Raw genomic sequence first — 20,568 nt, 5'->3', positions numbered from 1 at the left:
GCTCTGGTCTCGTCAGTCTGTTTCCGTTCGCCGCCTGGAGTAGGAGCGGCCCGCGCACCTCGTCGACTTACTTCTCTTTTGTTCAGTGATCCATTAGTTTCCGTCGCATCTTTAAATAAATCTAAAACCTTTTAACTTCTTCGAGGCCTGCTCCAGGTGGTAGACTCTTTCGCCTAAATATTTGTTTTCCGTTTACGGATATTTCGTACGCGTAATACGTGATTGACTCTCGAGGCCAGGCCACGCTGTGACCTGGTCAGCCTATAAACTGATTATCACCCGCAACGGTGTTTTTTAGTACTTTACGTAAAACTCTTTTAACATTTTTGTAACGTGCCTTGTAATAATTCGCCTGTGCAAGTTCGCTGGTAATAAAATCACTAGCTCAGAATGTGTGGTTCAGTGGTCACGTTTATAATTCCCTGAGTTCCGAGGCGTGTGGGACGCCTCAAGAGCCCATGAACACGACGCACGAGGGGGAAGATTAGCCTAGCCTCACACGGGTCACGTCACGGCCCTGAGCCGAGAGTTCGTAGCCGGGTCCACGTGTCCTTCCACGTGGTGGCGCCCAAATTACTCCTTTTCGTCCATCCGAAGACCCCACACCCGTACGACAACACTAATATGATGTAGTCTAAACTTTAAAATTGTAAGGGGGTTTTCCCCTGGTCGTCGCGACTACATCCTATAATCTTTGATGTCCGACTTCTCAGGAGGAGAGACGCGGTCGCGGTAGAAGTAGCGCGGCAGATGTAGGATGCTCTCTGTACCACAGTTGATTGACGACTCTCTCTACTTGAGAGAGTTCCTTAGTTCCTGCATGGGCTCGAAACCGAAAAGTGGGGAGGGGGGAAGAGAGAAACAGTGTGGGCGGAGCTAAGTGGGCCATGGGAGGAAAAGTGCCTTGGGATTGGTTAGGGCTCATGGGTGTCATAGTGCCACAAGAAAAAAATCTAAAACTCTCTATGGCAGCGCCATCTTTAGTTGGCACGGGCGCCAAGAGATAGCGCACCGAGCGGTGGTGTTGCTGTATGCCGTCTAAGGCAAAGGGGGATTGGAAGGTGGTGCTCACTGGCCGGAGAAACTGACATTAGCAAGCTTAGTTTCGGTTGTGCTCGAGAGATTGCGCACAAGCCTCGTGCGTGGAGCGCAAGCATAGGCGTGGCTTGTTCCTAAATGAGAGGAGGGGTTGACATGGTTCCTGGAAGCATAGCAGAAAACCTAAGAGGGTCAGGGGTGGCGGGGAAGTTCTTGTTTTATGCCGAGACCAGCACATCCGCTTTGCTCGCCATGGCCTTGAGCCTAGGAAAGCGAGCTAGGCTCGCCTGACGAGGCAGGTACCCCTGCGTGAGAAACAAGGTGGAAGGCACGTTAGGCAGGGAGAGTTATCATGCCTGTTCCTGCATGCAGACAAGATAAAATTGACTCGGCTAGCCTACGCTGCATGTAAGCGTCTGCATGTCTCTGCTGAGACGTTGTGACACGCTAAGACCCACTAGTAAAGTTTAAATATGTATAGCCCTGGGTGGTATAGCTGAGAAAACAAATTTTGATGAGGTCCTCTAGCTTATGGGAAAGCAAAAATATTTTAATAAATAAAAGTTGAAAAATTGAGCCAAGAAATTACTGATTTTCGGCTCACGTTTACAATGTTTTCAAGTATTATTAATGTAGCCAGCCTAACCTATAAGACCATAATAAACATTTGACTTATGAACTCCAAAACATTAACACATGGATCCACATGGGAAAGGGTCAATCCATAAGAAGTTGTCAAAAAAATAAAAATTATTGGTAGCTTCAATAATTTAAAAAACATTGATATATTATGCCTCGTTAACATTATGTATTGACAGTTTAAAACTGGCACAATAAAATTTTTATTCTCACTGGTTTGATTATGGCAGCTATTTTGTTGCCATGGTGCATGACCATTTTTACATTTACAATGGTTTACCTACATTGCCATATCTTAGCTTTGGTAGGTCATAGCATGATGAAACAAAATCTGAGGTGATGAGCACATTATATACTACAATTCTGATCATAAACCATCTTTCTAAAATCACTCAATCTTACCAACTTTGAAGGTTGAACTTCTGCCTCACAATTGCAAAAATTTGCATTTTCATAATATTTTTTCAGAATAAAGGCAGTATGTGTTGGGCTTCAAAATATTTTGGGAAGTACTTATGTAATAGAAGTGTAAATACAAATTATTTGGAGAGTGAGACTTTGTGACTTTTTTTACAAGCTTGTAAAAATGAGTTTTTTCATATGTTTGCTTACTTTACGGCTTAATATCTCTGGTAGGCAGTTATCTAAAAATCTGAAATTTCGCACACAATTAAGTACTCCATGGTACATAACTCCTATTAAAATTTTGACTTTGAGATTCAACTGGTTCATAAGTTACAGCCTGTTGCAAACTCGTAAAAAATTTATTTATTTGCATAAATAAAAGCAATTCTAATAAATGTATATTTTTTATTAATTAAATTTAATATAATGCTGTAAGTATTGTACTAAGTCATAAAAAGTATGATTAAATATTACATTAAAGTTTGATGTCAAAACAAATAAACACTATGTACAAAATATGAAGCACAATAGTCCATTTATATCACATTACTAGATAGACAATATGTTTGTTTGATATTACAAATGATTTACGATCTTAATTTGTTCACCATATCTTATTTTCTATGTTTGTTAAACAGCATTGAAATTTCATCACATAATGATGCTGGAATATTGTGTGAACGTCTAGTTACTGTGGATAGTTCGATGGACTGAGCTTTCTCAACAAATTCTTAAGAGGCACCCACTCTCTGTCTGCACATGACATCTTAAATGACGTTTAAGTCCAGCTGGGTTGTAAAATTTTACGTAAATGTCATTAGTAGAGACCTGAAATTGGCGGTGTTATTTTTGGCCAAAAGCGGTATTATTTTTGCCAAAAAGCGGTGTAAAAAAGCGGTGTTATTTTTTTATCTGTATAATTAAACTAAATAGTTTTAACTGTATAGGCTTAATATTTGCTACGTAATTAATTTTCTTTGGCATAGCTTATAATTATCCTAATTTAAACAACTCTTTACATTTGCTTAAACCAAAAATAAATAACAATGAAAACATTAAATTTCCAGTTGTACATAAAAATTGCTCACCACTGACTGTGAAACTTCCATACAGAAATTTTTTAGTCACTTGGTTGCTTAATGCATTGTTCAGTACATAACATAAGAAATTAAAGAACTGTTCATCATATGTAGAACCACAAAAACATTTCATTTCACTATTGAACACTATGTGTTAATAATTTCCTTGTAAAAATTTTACACACACATTAGCTTAACATAACTGTTGCATAAAATTCTTAAAAAAAAAAAAAAAATATATCAATCATCAAAGGAGAGCATTGTAAACACTTCAATATTCTCTTCTTTTAAGTTCTGCCGTCTATCTGAAACAACAATATTGTAGTGACTCAACAACCTCTCACTCTCAACATTATTTGTAGGCATCCATATTGATTTAAGCACAGCTGCTGTTGACAGTCAGTTGTCAGTGCAGTGAGAATTTTCACTACATCAACAACTTCACCAGCTCTGCACAGTGACTCTGCTGCTTCTTTTAGAGACTGGTACCCTTTAAAAAGGTCAACACTGTCTATCATCTTCAGGTCAGCAATGGATTTTAGTTGTGTAACTATGTTTTCAGTTTTGTTAAGCAGAATGTTCTTAGGGTTGAAAAGCTGGTTCAATGACCTGTAAACATGTGCACAAGGATCACTGTTCATGAGTGTCTGCAGTTTGTTCATGCACAGTGTTGTGGCTTTTTGGCAGTTGTGCTTCACATGTGCAATGTCAGTGGTGTTCAAATTTTTGAGGACACTACTGTTTTCGAACGTATTGGAAAATATACCCTTTGCTGCACAGTCCAAACCTTTTTGTATATTTTCCAGATCCCCATACAGAGTATGTGATGTAGGGTACTTAGACCCTTCAAGTTTCGTTAGCAGATCCATTATTTCAGAAGCATGCTGCTGTACAAAAATACACTGTGCTAAAATTACGGATACTTCTTTGTCTGAAAGCATGATCAGATACTTAATTCCTGCATTGTTAGTTTCCTGAAAGTCACTATTTCTGAAAAAGTTAATGATTTCCAAAAAATATTCAGCCAGGTAGAACACTGCACGAAACCATGAATTCCAACGAGTATTGACTGGCATTGGAAACAATTTATCTGGTTTCACAGTTTCTTCTCGCAAATATTGCAAATATTGGTGTTTCCTCTTGCGAGTGTTTAAAAAGGCAGACTTTACCTTCACGACATCGTTTATCTCAACAAGTTCACATGACAACACATTTCCTACTAGGGCAACTTTGTGGGCCCAGCACTGAATATGGAGTACGTGATCTCCATACACAACTTGCAAGCTGTTGACACACTTTGTCATGTAGCGAGCTGAGTCTGTAACCAAACCTCTGATGTTCTTGTATGAAATTGCATACTTATTTACACATTCTGAAATAACTTGTGCACATGTGGTCGCATCCGCTTTTGCAAGAAAATTAACTGAAGCTACTACTACCTGAGGTTCGCCTACTGGTTCTTGGAGCACTAGAAAGAGTACCACAAAAACACATCTTCCCTGACTATCTGTAGTCTCATCCGAATAGATAAAAATTAGTTTATCTTTAACAATTTCCATCACGTTTTCAAAGTGGTATTCAGCAAGTTTAGGAACATACTTTTCCCTCAGTGTTTTGACACAAGGCATGTCTCCAGAACCTGCCACAAATTCATTTAACCATGCCCTTATGTTAGGATCATCCAATTTTTGAAGAGGTATGTTAGCTTTAGCGAAGGCCTCTGTTGTCCTCAGTGCCAAATGTTCGACGTCTGCTTTTTTACGTTTAGCACTACCAAAGCACTCTGCAACAGAGCTCTGAATTTTTTTATCAGCACACCCATCATCATATTTTTTTCTTTTAGTTATGTGTTTTTCGCTCTTAGTGTGCTTTATCACGGTGTCTTTTCTCTCAAATGCGACTTTACAATTACAAAATTTGCACATTAACGTCGCCGTATCGGGTGCATATAGCCCGTCGCTTTTGAAATCGTCGGCACGTTGCCGCGCACTTGCAGCATTTTTCGGCATATTGTTCCACAAACTAAAGTTATTTTATTTTAATGTTCCCATGCAGCAATAAAATACGATACATTAAACGAAAGAAGTGGCAATGTATGGTTGTACGGTGTTTATCTTATACTTCAGCTGGAATCGCGTTAGAAACACATAGCATTGATCCTTACGGCAGACGTGCGCATGACTGCCAGTGCCGGTTGTTTGTGAAATAAAAGCTGATTCTTCCCAGCATGCAATCTTTTGTGGCGTCACAAATCGTTTATTCCATAACTGCGTTGTGTGAGAACAAGATTTTAATTCGTTTATTTCGTAATTCTATTTCATGGCAAAATTAAATCACGAAGTCATTATTGTGCAATAGTTTTATTAATATAATCGTAAAAAAAATTCATGTACGGACCTGGATCGGGAAATACGGTCAAAATGACATTTTCGTACGGACATTTCTTGCTGAAGGGTTGGCCAAGCTGGTTCCGCTTGCTCACAACTTGCCGCCTCCTTCCAGCCATTACATCAACAGTATCGCTCATGTATGACGTGGAGTTGTGGTTGCGTACATTATGTTTATTTTGTGTTGTGGTCACATCTTAGCAGCAATATATTTCGTTCTTCCATACATACATGTAAAGTATGTGATTTTCGAAACGTAAACAGTGGCAGGCTACCGCTAAGGTTGGTTAGTTTTAGTTCTGACAATGGCGATGCCGGCGAACTCAAGATGAAACCAAGTTTGTTACCGTACCTTTCTTAAAATTTCGCGTGTATACAGAAAACTAGACGAAATCGTATTATTTTGCGAAAATCAATGAAATTCGCGTTATTTTTCGCGTTATCGCGATCGCGAAAATTTCAGGTCTCTAGTCATTAGTCACAAAATTAACTTCCTCAACGACTTCTAGCCACCACTGTTCATCATACACACAGGCAACAATGTCATTGTTCCGAAGATTCAGGGGAACAGACTTGGTTGAAACTGGAAGATCCTCCTCATACTCTTCTAATTTGGATGATGCATACATCTCATTATAATCTCAGCGAGTGAAACAAAGCGGTGAAATTTCCGTGTTCCTGGGAGCCGTTGGCAGTTGTTAAACCTAGGTTTGAGCTTTTCTTGTTAAGCAGCAATTTCCTCTCCTTTAAAACAAACAAACAAACACACGTTCGCTTGCACATGCACACACACACACACACACACACACACACACACACCCACACCCCCACACACACCCCCACACACACACACCTTTAATTGTCTGTGTACAGTACATAAACATATCTTCAGGGGAAAGAATGTGAAAGACTCGCCTTTGTTACTTCCCTTTTGGTTGTTCCTCCGACAACATCACAGGCATTTTTTCTTAAGGCCGAAATCATTCTTATGGTGACAGACATTCATAAAATTCCTTTTATTTTTATACTAACTTTATGATCCATCTGAGAAGTAAATTATATAATGAACCCAAGGAACAGAATCTTTTAAGTGTTTCATAAGATGAGATTTAAATGTATGTACTGTTGTGTTATGGTCCAATGATCACTGATTACACAAACACATTGGGTTAGAAGCTTATCGTTTTCTTTGTAATAATATACAAAGGGATGAACAGTTGCTTGGCGATTTACCCAGTGGTAGCTCTGAATCTCTTCTTGGATAACGAATGTAAAGTTTTCTACGAAGCCTGCAAGAACAATGCACCCTGTTTCCATAATTTTCTCCTTCTCTCTCAGGTATCGACTTTGAATCTTTGATATAAAATGATCAGTTGTAAGTGAATCAAGTTTTTCAATAAGGGACTGAAAGAATTCTTTTTTTGGCTGAATAACAGTTATCATTTCAGCTCTATCTGTTATGGTCAATTGTTGAAAAATTATGTTGTCTGGAATAGCATCACTTTCTTCAAATTCATTAAACAGAGATACTGTCATGGGAGCAAGTGAGAACAACAATGTGCAGAGGTTGGCAATGAAAGGAAGTGGGTAATATTGGAGTGCAGGTAATGTAGTAATGGCAACGGACAGATAATAAAGGAATCTATTCTAAGTAATCCCTAGTGTTATTTAATACCATTACATGGCGCAGTCGGTAAAGTAACATCGTCATGGACACGTTGGTGAAGCCATCAAGAAGCTTCGGCGTGACGGGGATGTCGCCAGCAACTGGCTTCAATGGAAAAAAAATTCTAATACTACCACGAGGCAATTGGTGGGGAGAATATTTCACTGAACAGACAAATAGCTCTTTTGATCAATTCCATGGGCTATAATGCAGATGATATTTATGAAACTTTTCAATTTGCCGATGATGAAGTACGTAATAATTTATCTACAGTGCTCACCAAGTTTGATACTTATTTTCTACCGAGACGTAACCTCACATTTGAGCGTTATGTTTTCTTTACCTGCTCGCAACGGTAAGGCCAATCATTCAACGGTTATGTTGCGGAGTAGCGGAAGAAATCTCTAAATTGTGAGTTTGGTCTAATGCGGGATGATCTGATCTCATGAAGGATCGTATTGTGTGCGGCATTCGGGATAACAATTTGAATCAGCGTCTACTGAAAGAACACAGCCTCACACCGTTTCAAACAATTGATGTGGGTAGAACTACAAAAGTGACAACGAAACGCCTTGCAAAGTTTCAAGAGGAGTCTGCAGCAGTACAAGAAGTCAAGCTTAATCGGAAAATGTCACATACACTCCAGCGTGGTAAAAAGGATGATTCAGAAAGTCTGGCATGCCCAGCTTATGGTGTAAAGTGTGATTTATGCAGCGGAAATAATCACTTTGCTAGGATGTGCCGCTCAAAGAAAAAGGTAAGGGGTTTTGTGAAAGTTCTGCATCATACTCATCTTCATCATCGGAAGACGGTATGATTGTTGCTGAGGTTAAGTGCACAAAACCGGTACCCTCTACATCTTCAACACGTAAGTCAGTGGATTTGTGTGTTTAGTCTGTATCCCATGTCGGATCTGAATCAGAATGGACAGCACAGGTGGACCCTGGTGCCCAGACCAATTTAATTCCGCAGGACATGTTCGAAAGATTAAAAATTAGTCATAAACATTTGCTTTCCTCAAATGTGAGATTGGTTAACTATCTACGAGATAAGATATCTTTTCATGGCAGGTGTTATTTGAAGTGTACCTACAATGGGTAGGATGTGGTTGAAAAAAAAAACATACATCCGCCATTCTAGGTTTATCAGCATGTGTTGTGTTAGACTTGGTACGGAAAGTTGATTCTGTTGAAGCAAAAGCTAAGGATGCAAGGCTCACAGAACTGGTTGCTAAATATCCTCAGTGTTTTCGAGGCATAGGGGAACTACCTGGAGCTTACAAAATGGTGCTAAAAAGTGATGCAACACCTTTCATCCATGCTCCTTGTAAAGTTCCAGTTGCACTCAGAGAACCTCTAAAGAAAGAATTGGATAGATTAGTCAAGGAAAAAATTGTTTTATAAAGTAAATGGGCGCACAGAATGGGTAAATTTTCTTGTTATTATGCACAAACTTGACAATAGTTTTCAGGATTTAAATCAGGCTTTGATGAGGGAACATTTTCCTTTACTGACACTGGAGCAGGTTACATCCCAGATGACAGCGCAAAGTTTTTTTAGTGTCCTGGATGCCTCACAGGGATTTTGGCAGGTGCGGCTGAGTCAGGACAGCACAGACTACTGCACTTTTAACACACCATGGGGCAGGTACAAGTTTTTGTGCATGCCTTATGGTATATGTTCTGCTCTAGAGATCTTTCATCGCAGGTTTGGGGAAGTCTTTGAAGGGCGCCTGGGGTGCTTACATATGCTGACGATATTATATGTTGGGGCAGTACAGAACAGGAACACCATCAGAGACTTAAGGTTCTGATGGAAAGAGCAGCAAAACATGGGGTAAAGTTCAACAACAATAAATGTAAAATAGGGGTTAAACACGTTCATTACATGGGCATGTGCTTACAGAGAATGGTATTGCTTCTGATCATAACAAAATATCAGCTATTAAATACATTGATACCCCATGCTGCAGTAAAGATGTGGAGCAATTTCTAGGTATGGTAAGCTACCTTTCAAAATCTGTTCCCAATTTTTCAGACGTCACAGCTCCTTTCAGGATTCTGTTAAACAAGGACGTGCAGTAGCATAGGGAACAGGAACAGGTTGCCACTTTTGAAAAACTTAAAGAGTTGTTGCGCAACAGTCCCGTTTTAGCACATTATGATGTTAGTAAGCCTGTTATATTGTCAGCTGATGCATCTCAAAATGGGTTGGGTGCAGTTTTACTTCAGGATGGTCATCCCATTGTGTATGCATCTAAGTCTCTTACTGTCACTGAAAGACACTATGCCCAAATACAAAAAGAAATGCTCGCAATAGTTTTCAGAGCAGAGCATTTTCACCATTATATTTATAACAAGCAGGTCACGGTTGAAACAGATCATAAACCACTGGTAATCATTTTTAAGAAACATTTGGTGGACAGAGAAAATCTCAGCTATGCTTATGGTCTTGTTTTAAAGGGCAATGCTAACGTTATTCCTAGTGCATAAGAAAACAGCTCCTTCATTGCATTCATGCTGCTCATCAAGGTACAGATAAATGCATACAACGGGCACCTGGTATGGTTTTCTGGCCGGGTATGACATCTGAGATTGTCCATCTTGTGAGCAATTGTGATGTGTGTAATAAATACCAAAATTTAATTCTTCCTCACCCAGTCCCTGATCATCCATAAAAAAGGTAGGAATTGATGGTTTTTTTTACACGATAAGCCATATTTGCTGGTAGTGGATTACTATTCCAAATGGATTGAGCTGAAAAAACTGAGAAATCAAACCAGTAGCTGTTTTATCAAATATTTGAAAACCCTGTTTGCAGGTTTGGTATTACAGCAGTGCTCATATCTGATGGTGACAGTAATTTCACTTCTGAAGAATTTCAAAAGTTTGCTAGGGACTGGAACTTCTAGCATGTCACTTTTAGTCCCCATTACTCACAATCTAATGGCATGTCAGAGCACTACATCCAAAATATGAAGAAGAAAAAAAAACCTTAAGAAGAACACAGAAGTTAAGAAGGATTTAAAGTTGGTTCTTCTAGAGATTTGACACTCCAACTGATAGTGGGTTTTCTCCAGCTCAGTTGCTAATGGGGAGGAGGCTTAGGTCATTCCTTCTGGTTGTACCAGCTCTCTTGAACCCCTCACGAAAGAAATGCTACTATGATAAACAGGCAAGTAGCCGTGAAGACAAACGAATGTCAGATGCTGTTAAGAGTACAAACATCCAAAGGGTGAGTACAGGAAGCCACAATTATCAGACCAGCTGATCATCCAAGATCATACGTGATCAAAATGCAGACTGGCAAAATTGTGGAGCGGTCAGCAAATGTACTACCACTGATAAGTCCAATGGTCAGCAAGATGTGTTAAATGATGATTCAGATATAGGATATCTTGAGTAAAAACAGTTACCAGTCACTAACCCCACTAGCCATGAAAACAATGCATCTAGCGCAACTGCGAGTTTGTTAAAAGATGGTTTTCGTGGTTTTACAGAACAGGAGTGTCAGGGGAATATGAGGGCTAAAAATGCGGCTGGGAACAGTTTAGGGAGCAACATGCTTACCAGTTAAAATGAACCCACACTAAAAACCAGATATGGCAGATCCATTATACCATCCAAGTGGTATAGCAATGCTGATTTTGTACAGTCACCAGTTAAATAACGTGAATCTTGGAGCACATGTGTCAAAAATCACTTATGTTTAGACTAACATAGTATACCAACTTTTTGTGGTATTATCATAAATGTATGGGTATATCTAGATTTATTAGTATATTGTCAACTTGCAATGTTAATTGGTAATTCTGTTTGGTATTGACAGTGAAATAGGTACTGTTGTATAAACACTATTGACAATGCAACATGACAGGAACTGTAACTTGTATTTTAATTAAGTTACTGTTTTTCATTGTCAACAAGTGATGTAATGTATTTTAATGTTAATGAAAAAAGGAGATGTCATGGGAGCAAGTGGAAACTACAATGTGCAGAGGTTGGCAATTAATGGAAGTGGGTAACATTGGAGTGCAGGTAATGTAGTAATGGTGACGGACAGATAATAAAGGAATCTAAGTAATCCTTAGTGTTATTTAATTCCATTACAGATACTAGGGCTTAATTTCCTGGACATTCAACACATTTGCCCATCATACAGTTATAACTATTCATATCACAAACGAGTATGGTAAAAAGGACTTTGTAGTCTTTCATAAGCTTTGCACCATCCACCATTAGCTTAACATTCTGATGATAAGTACAAACACAAACATTGTGTATTCCCGTTGATCCAACTGTGACACACCACTTAGGTCTGAGTTCTATGAATTTTGATATTCCAATTTTACAGTTTGGAAGTTTATCTTTAAATTCCACAAACAATTCATTCAAAATGCACAGCACCAGCCTCTTCTGCTTTTGACATTTCATGTATTTTCACAGATAAACAGTCTTTTTTTCCGGGACAAAGATAACTGTATTCATCACTTTCATAGAATTCACGGACTGTAGTAACCACCTGTGATTGAATACCAATAACCCTTTTTCTTTCCCAACTCGGGTAGAATTCACTGATTTTTCACTAGGTCTCTTGTCAGTTTAACCAAACGCTCTGATACATTGAACTCTTCAGCTATTCTTTGTCGACCCCATGAATTTGGAAGCAAACTAATTATTTTCACTTGCACTTCTTTTTCTGCAACAGCACACTTTTCCTTAAGTTTCATGATTAAATCTTCAAACTCTTCTACAGGGTGATTGAATACCAATAACCCTTTTTCTTTCCCAACTCGGGTAGAATTCCCTGATCTTTCACTAGATCTCTTGTCAGTTTTACCAAACGCTCTGATACAATGAACTCTTCAGCTATTCTTTGTCGACCCCATGAATTTGGAAGCAAACTAATTATTTTCACTTGCACTTCTTTTTCTGCAACAGCACACTTTTCCTTAAGTTTCATGATTAAATCTTTAAACTCTTCTACAGGCTCTACACTTACTACTCTGTTTTCCATCACTTCATCAAAAGATTCCTCAAGATTTCTTTTCAACACATTTGAAACTTTACCAATCCTGTCAGCTATTGCTTATAGTCTTTTATGTACACCCAATTTCCTTATTTTAGATACTGGCGAAACCCCTAACTGAGTACATACATTGTCCACTTTTTACAAATTTTCACTCACAGGAATAAAGTCTTCCCATTTGTCCCCTGTTCCATCATTTGCTAAAGGTAGAAAAAAAAATTTGTAGTACGTAGGACACAAGGACTTACCAGGGACAAGCAGTAAATTGTAGTTTGTTTCTTTATGCATATGTTCAGGAAGTATTTCCCTCAGTCCTTTTCTGATTGCCTTTTTATGCATTTGTAAAGGACCACTGCAATTACGGGCAAATATATTACTTAATCTCATGATACTTACATATAGACTTAAAATCACTAGAAAAACTGATAAAATATTAGCTGTTGCTGTTCTAAACTGAACTCACTGAATTTCTTTAGTTCCTGTTTCCTTTAGTTTAGTTCCATAAACACATTTGTGGCATAGTTGATTTGTTAAATGTCCTATTGAACACACTTTCTCCATACTGAAAAACAAAAACCATGCATTGAAACACAAACCACCTTTCCTATTCCAGAGCTGCTGGCAGACTAACAAGCAAACCATACCAGAGCAAGTCCGTGCCTGTTGAGACCTGCGCACTTCAAACACTTGGCAAACATCTCAGGCATACTTTTAAATGTTCTTAGTTCAGGAACGCTTTTCAATTACATAATAAATTCCATTTTTAAGATATTTGCATTTAAAAAAATTATTTATTAATATTTTCATTGTTACAAACAAAATGCAATTTTACAACAGTTTGGCAAGCCTTTAACTATGAACAAGTTTAATCTCAGTCAAAATTTTAACAGGAGTTACGTACCATGGAGTACTTAATTGTGTGCAAATTTTAAATTTTTGTTAACTGCCCACCAGAGGTATTAAGCCATAAAGTAAGCAAACATATGAAAAAAACTCATTTTTACAAGCTTGTAAAAAAAAAGTAGCGAAGTCTCACACTCCAAATAATTTGTGTTTACACTACTATTACATAAGTACTTCCAAAAATATTTTGAGGCCCTACACATACTGCCTTCATTCTGAAAAAATATTATGAAAATGCAAATTTTTGCAATTGTGAGGCAAAAGTTTAACCTTCAAAGTTGGTAAGATTGAGTGATTTTAGAAAGATGGTTTATGATCAGAATTTTAGTATATAATGTGCTTTATCACCTCAGATTTTGTTTCATCATGCTATGACCTACCAAAGCTAAGATATGGCAATGTAGGTAAACCATTGTAAATGAAAAAAATTGTTGTGTGCCATGGCAACAAAATGGCTGCCATAATCAAACCAGTGAGAATAAACATTTTATTGTGCCAGTTTTAAACTGTCAATACATAATGTTATAAAGGCACAAATTATCAAATTTTCTTAAAATGGTCTAGCAACCAGTGCTGCACCACTTGATATGTATTGACCCAAAAGACAAAAATTGTGGCGCAAAGGTATTGTAATATAAACAATACACTGAAATTTCTCAGAAACCAGTAGGAATTCAGAAATGCTGTTTTCAGGGTAAACAGAGGAATATCTTGAGTGTTTGAAAAAAGTATTTTACGAATATCATTATTTTATTAACAGATCAGCCACGACATGAGAATATTACCCAAATTCAATTTTGTTTACCCAAGAATGAAAACAATTTGCATAAGTATTGTGGTACATGTTATTAAACAAAAAATGGTTATAAACGGTGCGAACCATACACAGGTAAAACAAGAATAGGTATAAAAATTAACTTCTAAATATGGATAATACTAGTAGCCTAAATTCAACACACCATTTTATATCTTAAGAAATACTTTCCACAGTATTTGCACAACAATACTGCTAAGACAACGATTATCAATGAATTTTTACATTAATTACTTTAATGAATCGAAACATGCACGGATTAGAAGTATACATGCAGACAGACTAGGTAGGCCAACCACGCGAGGTTTTCCATGAAACTGGCACAAAAATAGTCATAAACTCTGTTGCATAATAACATGGACACAAATAAGGAACTCAAAATGAAATCTAAAAACTCTACCTTTAGTGTCTCCAGTGTGCGTGGGAATCCTTCCAGCACGGGATAGTCTTGCTTCTGTGCCACAACCATCCTGGAAATGGGCTTCTTGACTGTCCGCGTGGAGAATGGCACACACTGTGACAGCTGGGTATTGGCGGCAGGGCTTTGCTGTTGCGCAAGCCTCACTGTCTTCACAAAGTTCTGCAGCATCAACACGTCTCCCTTGATGTACAGATCGTGGGGCGGCTCTTTGAACCTGATGGTTATGGTGCCCTGCTTTATGAACCGCATCAGGATGTCGTCTATCTGCGAAACCTGAACAAAGGAAATCAGCATAATATAAAAACAAAATTAGTACAATATCTCTGAGCAATATGTTTGATAAGGCTTATTTTAAACCTTTACAAATCTTCCCGTAATCAACAAGTTTCAACAAAAACTGTACTTAAAAAACTAACCTAATTAAAAAAAAAAAGAATTATTATAACACATCATTTCAATGCCCGAATCTACAGGATTTAATACAGAAATTTTCTCGCATCGCTACTCTTCAGTAAATAAAATAATAAAATTTGTTTTTCTAACTATAAATGGGTTCCTGGGCCATTCCATGCACACGGGTGTGACATTTGAATGATATTTTTCAAGCAAAAACAATATTTGTATGTATTATATATAACTAAATGTGTTCCAGGCATATATGCAAAAACACTGCAGTTAATAGGCTAATTGACTGCATTTTCATTTGTTAAAAAAAATTTATACAATTTTATTTATGTTACGGGTGTGACATATTTTGGACACCACAGTACAAAATTACATGTTTATGTTGAATTCTCTGTGAAATCTGAAAGGACTTTTGCCAAATCTAACCATATATAGCCAATAAAATGAACGTAGATAATTATTCCTGTGCCAATTTGTATGAAGATGTTCCTTTCTTTTTACAATAAATTATATTGTGTCGTTACAGGTTTGACATCATATGTTACGGGTGTGACATCATCTGTTACAGGTGTGAGACTGTACATCAACATGGCTGTCACTTTTGTAGACAGATTTGAATTACACTAAATCACTTACGTCATACCAACTTCTTATATTAAACATTGTACATAATACAATGTAACAAATTTACAACAATTTTTAATGCAAAACACTTCTAGCCTATTTTAGTATGGTGTAAAATGTGTACTAGAAAAAGTCTAACTTTATACAGGATTTTAAGAAACTACATTATCTCACACTAGTATAGGGTAACTCTTAAACAATTTTTTTTAAATTTCACTCCAGAATTGCATCTTAACAAACATGTTACGATTCAATTACGTCAATATCCTTTTGAAATTCATAGTACACTCTGTTACCGACTACCTTTAATACTGGTTCTGGAAGATACTTCAAAATTTGTTTAATAAAAACAAAACACTTGTCTTTTTCATTAATTTTGAATATTCTTTTATTGTCTTTATAATTAAGTTTTAAAAACAGTACCTTAATCTTCCTCACCATCAGGCTTACTTTGGCACATCCCTACAAATTTGTATGTTCTCTTCTTTCCCTCATATTCTACTAAAACACATTGTCCTGGTTTGAGATGATTTGTTGAAACTGAAAGGATGGGTTCATCGTCACTGAAATCACTTGATTCTGTTTCTGCATAAATGTCATTGTATGATACTTTTTCCTTCGTCATGCTGCATTTCTCTAACGTGGAGAAAGATGTGCGGCTCACTAAGAGACAGAACTTGTTGTTCAGTGGTTTAAAACAATGTTTTGACTGAAGTCCAGGTACAGCATGTGCATTGTTCCATCGGACCATTAACATCCCTTTGAATTTGTGAATTTCTTCCATGTTTACAAAAATGCATTTTATTCCTGAAATGATTTCCGAAGCACAATCGAAAGACTCTTTCGCATTAATAAACCATCCTACGGCGGGACTTCACCTCATTCCACACTTTATATTTGACCATTCCTCCTACACCATCCACTGCCCCTTTGCCATGAGAAGTGGCAAAAAAATGCCACTCCCCAATGAGCCCAAAATCAATTTTCTAAGAAGAAACATAAATTAAATAAATTGTGTCTTTTTTCTCTTTCAACTCCTTCCTGTGCTTCCTCTGGCGTTCCGAGTCCTTCAAACGTTTTAATTTCAATTGTCTTCTGTTATTAGGCCTACACAAGATATCCATATTTGTCTTTCGTCTTGTCTTATCTCGCTCTTGTTCTTTACTTAGGTGCTCCTTCCATTTATCTGGATTAGCTTTCAATCTCTCTCTCCACTTACGTACATGTTCTTTGCTGTCCTGTACCTTCATCTGTAAAAAGTAATAATAAATATACATGCAAACAAAAATTCACAGCTAATATACATGGCTAATAAAACAAAACTAATTGTTACCTGTAGTCCTGACACATTCCAAAATGATTTACTTTTAAAAGCATGATTTAATACCTTAAACGAAAATAAAATTTTATATTTGTGTTACGGGTGTGACACTTTTTAATATTAATCTTTACTTAGTTAATCAAAATATAGCCAGTTAAGGGATGGTCACATTAAACATTGTCATATATAACCTTTCATTCACATAATGAAAACATGTTCAATTCTTTATTTAACCAAGCATGTCAACTTTTATCAATTTTTTTGTTACGGGTGTGACAGATATGTATGTATACAGTTACTAAGTAACCAAATTCATGACAGATTAACTTACCTACAGAATGGATATGTTGATGTTTCTTTACTGCAAGGTTAGCACTGTAAACACTACCTAGTGAATGTTACAAACAGCCTTTTTGGAGGGAAGATTTAAGCATGCCAACTTAGCATATCTCTACAAAAAATTTATCTCTGTGTACATGGTTTCCTTTAACGTTTTAATATAATAACCTAAAAACAAACAATTGTTACCGTACTTCTGTACCAAAAATGTTAAATACAATAATTCAGTATCCTAAACAAACCACAAAAAGTGCTATACAATAATTTTTAATTTTTTGGATATATGTCCAGTTTCGCATGGAATGGCCCTCCTCTATTTACCGTATAAACAGCTTTTCTCAATTCCTACTTGTTTCTGAGAAATTGACGTTTGTAGGTCATGATAGACTGCCTATGCAGTGAAGCAGCCATCACCATGTTGTGCTTTAATTGAGTTGTTGATACTGTGGTTTTCCATATATGTAAGAACGTGTATTCTGCATTTGTAAATTGTGATGCAATAGAATGTAAATAATAAATTTAAAAAAAAACATTTACATGACTCCCTAATGTGCATCCAAACCTAAGCATCAATCCTTGACAGAGAATTTTTTAGCAGTATGGAGATGCGAATCACCGACTAGTTACGTGTGATTACACATACGTTTAATATACGCAATGACAATTCCTTTTATAGGTCAGGTTACGTGCTTTCGCAAATAACAAGTCGGTGCTTCGTGCCTCCAAAATGCTAAAAAAAATTCCTGCCAAGGATTGACACTAGGATACATATGTACTATAGGAAAATTTGTAATTTTTAAAATTTTATTATTTACATTACATTACAATATCCAAATCACAAATATACACATTCTAATTTATTCAAAACTAAAAAATCGGCAATGCAATAAAAGCACAACGTGGAGACAGATGCTTCACTTCATAGGCTATTGGATCTACAAATGGTTTTTTCTCAGAAACCAGTAAGTACGAAAAGCTGTTTAGAGGGAAAATAGAGGAACGCCTTTAGTGTTCGAAAAACGTACTTTCCGAATGTTATTTTATTTAAGGAAAAGCCGCGACGGTAGAATTTTACCTTGAATTAGGTGCTTTTGCCAGCAAAACTCATTTCAAGAAAACCACACAACAGGTGGGCCCATAAAAACAAATCGTGTTAATTTTTGGTAAGGAATAACCAATTAAAAATGTAGAGAACCTTTCTTAACCAATGTTTTACGTGACCTTACTTAACCTAACCAAAATTTAACAGGTTCAAGGATAAACTTAGATATGTGATGCGGAACAATTACATGTTTCAATGTTCATTATCATAATCATTATTAAATGGCGAACTAAAAAAATCCCTTTGCGCATTTTTTCTTTATTTTTACGGATGCGTCTTTCTCACACACAATTGTCCACAGCTCCTATGTAACTTAATAAAATAAGTAATTTTCAATATTCACCAAGTATTTAGTCCCGAATTTGTTTTGGGCATTCTGCAGTAAAATGAACACTTTGCCGTTTTTTCCTGGCTCCTTGGAAACAGTAAGAGAAGAAGTTCGTTTTTTAATTGTATTGCACATATCGTACTGCGGTAGTAACCTATTTGCCACACTAACTGCAACCACTATTTTCATTATTACACTGATCTAAAACAATAAATTCTGCAACATAACTAAAATAACACAAACATCATTTACGACACAAACCTAATTACATTCCAATAGTATACGTTAATGAACGAAATAGCGGAACCGCCAAAAATCTAGAGTACAAAAATCAGTTTCCCTCATTATTAGTAGAGCTGTAGCAAACCGTATGTATTCGTTACTGAGTAACGGGTGCGGCATCTAGTAACGAGTAACGAAAAGTTACACACGGCTGGAACGCTGGATTTCGTTACTCGCATCTTTCGTATGTTTCACGCATGCGCGCGCGTATTCGTTACAAAGAACGATGTTTGTTTATTAATAAAAGTATAATTTGGAAATTCGACGTCCAAGTTTTTTACTGTTTATTAAAGGTATTGTGTGTGTAGACAAAGTTTTAGATTCAAACAGAAACAACGTAAGAAAGTATTTTTTACAAATTATAAATATGTATGTTTTTGTTTTTTATAATCGCGTATTTTCACGTTTTATGTTCTTATCTTAAAATAGATAATATAATAAAGCCGCTCTAATGAGAGTTAATTGTTTCTTGGTTAACAAAAGCTGTTAACTATCAAATATTTTTAATTGTTTATATTCGATTTATTTTTATTTACGCGACGTCATACTGTACGCGTACGAAATACGACTCGATTCGATGCTGTTACATAACATAGCATGTGCCATGTCATGCGGTATCAGAAGTAACGAGTAACGATACGAAAGTAACGAGTACTAATTGTTATAGTAACGAATACATACTGGTACACATTTTTTCGTTACTTTTACACCTCTAATTATTAGGGATGCAAACGATACATCGATGTTTTGAAAACATCGATGTATCGTTCATGAAACATCGATGTTAGCATCGATGTTTTGAAGACTGATACATCGCCGATGCATCGACGAAAAGGTCCAAAAATATCGACATCGTTCATCATTAAAATTGCCATAGTTTTTTATAATATTTTGGCTATCATTTCATGAATATTTATTGAATATATAAAAAAAAATTACGATACGACATTTAGTTTTTAAGATACAATTTTTTAACTGTCTATACTTACTTTAAAAACCTACATTTTTAAGTAGGTAGGTACCGGTATCATAAATGTTGTAAATACTGAACTATTTGGTTGATTTCAGTATAAATTTTTCCCAGTACTTTAAGATGTGTAAAGTCATTTGGAAAAAATAAATACCGTTAAAAAAATTTGTTTACATAAGAATTTTCTTTAAAATTTTGACAAATATAGGGGAAAAGCAGCGAGACTTTATGGACAATTTCATAGCTTGTTGTACATACAAGCTATTGATTGGTACTGATACGGTCTCGCTAGCTATATCGAGAAAATTAATGTTACATTTTAAACCTGCACATACACTTCATGCTTTTTTCCTATTATTTTTTTTTAATTAAAAGTAAATTGTGAAAAAAAAAATAGTTATTTTTAAAATGATTTTGGACTTCTTAAAATACTGGAAAAAAAATATAAGGATACCAACCAAAATGGTTTAGCATTTACCTACTTTTATTTATACTTAAAAATGTAAGTTTTATAAGTATCGAAAATTTAAAAAAAAGTTTCTTGAAAACTAAATGTCGTATCGCAATGGTTTTTGGATAAATAGATCTCTTATGATCTGTACTATTTACAATATATTCATGAAATGATAACTAAAAACATAAAAAAAACAAGGGTAATTTTATTTTAAGTAAGCCTGTGTCTTAAGGCTGCAGTCTGCCCGGGCACACACACGGTGCGCAGAGCTTCAGGAAAAACCAACGTGATTTGAAAACTACTTAAGATATCCGAGTGGGGTCTGTTTACAAATAACATTTAAATGTTCGCTGAATGCCGAAAT

At 36.3% G+C, this 20,568-nt stretch overlaps 1 protein-coding gene across 7 annotated transcripts in view; it reads right to left on the bottom strand.

The window, feature by feature from the left end:
* Window positions 1-18,989, bottom strand: part of LOC134527177 (leucine-rich repeat protein 1-like) — a 66,480-nt gene extending 47,491 nt beyond the window's left edge. Inside the window, exons 1-3 of one of the 7 annotated variants that reach the window (XM_063359582.1) lie at window positions 17,061-18,909; window positions 15,832-16,658; window positions 14,359-14,652 (exon numbers count right to left, since the gene is read on the bottom strand). In XM_063359582.1, the coding sequence (XP_063215652.1) occupies window positions 14,359-14,652; window positions 15,832-15,849 (312 nt within the window). In that variant the 5' untranslated portion in view covers window positions 15,850-16,658; window positions 17,061-18,909. Of the gene's footprint in view, window positions 1-14,358; window positions 14,653-15,831 lie in introns of all 7 variants that reach the window. The other 6 variants (XM_063359581.1, XM_063359588.1, XM_063359583.1 and 3 more) reach the window with 6 other exon arrangements.
* Between the last annotated feature and the right edge of the window lie 1,579 nt (window positions 18,990-20,568).

Source organism: Bacillus rossius, chromosome 1 (genome assembly GCF_032445375.1).
Source record: "Bacillus rossius redtenbacheri isolate Brsri chromosome 1, Brsri_v3, whole genome shotgun sequence".
NCBI classification, from domain to species: Eukaryota; Metazoa; Arthropoda; class Insecta; order Phasmatodea; family Bacillidae; genus Bacillus; species Bacillus rossius.
Note: the sequence above shows the minus strand (reverse complement) of the source record. Positions and strands in the feature narration are given on the sequence as shown.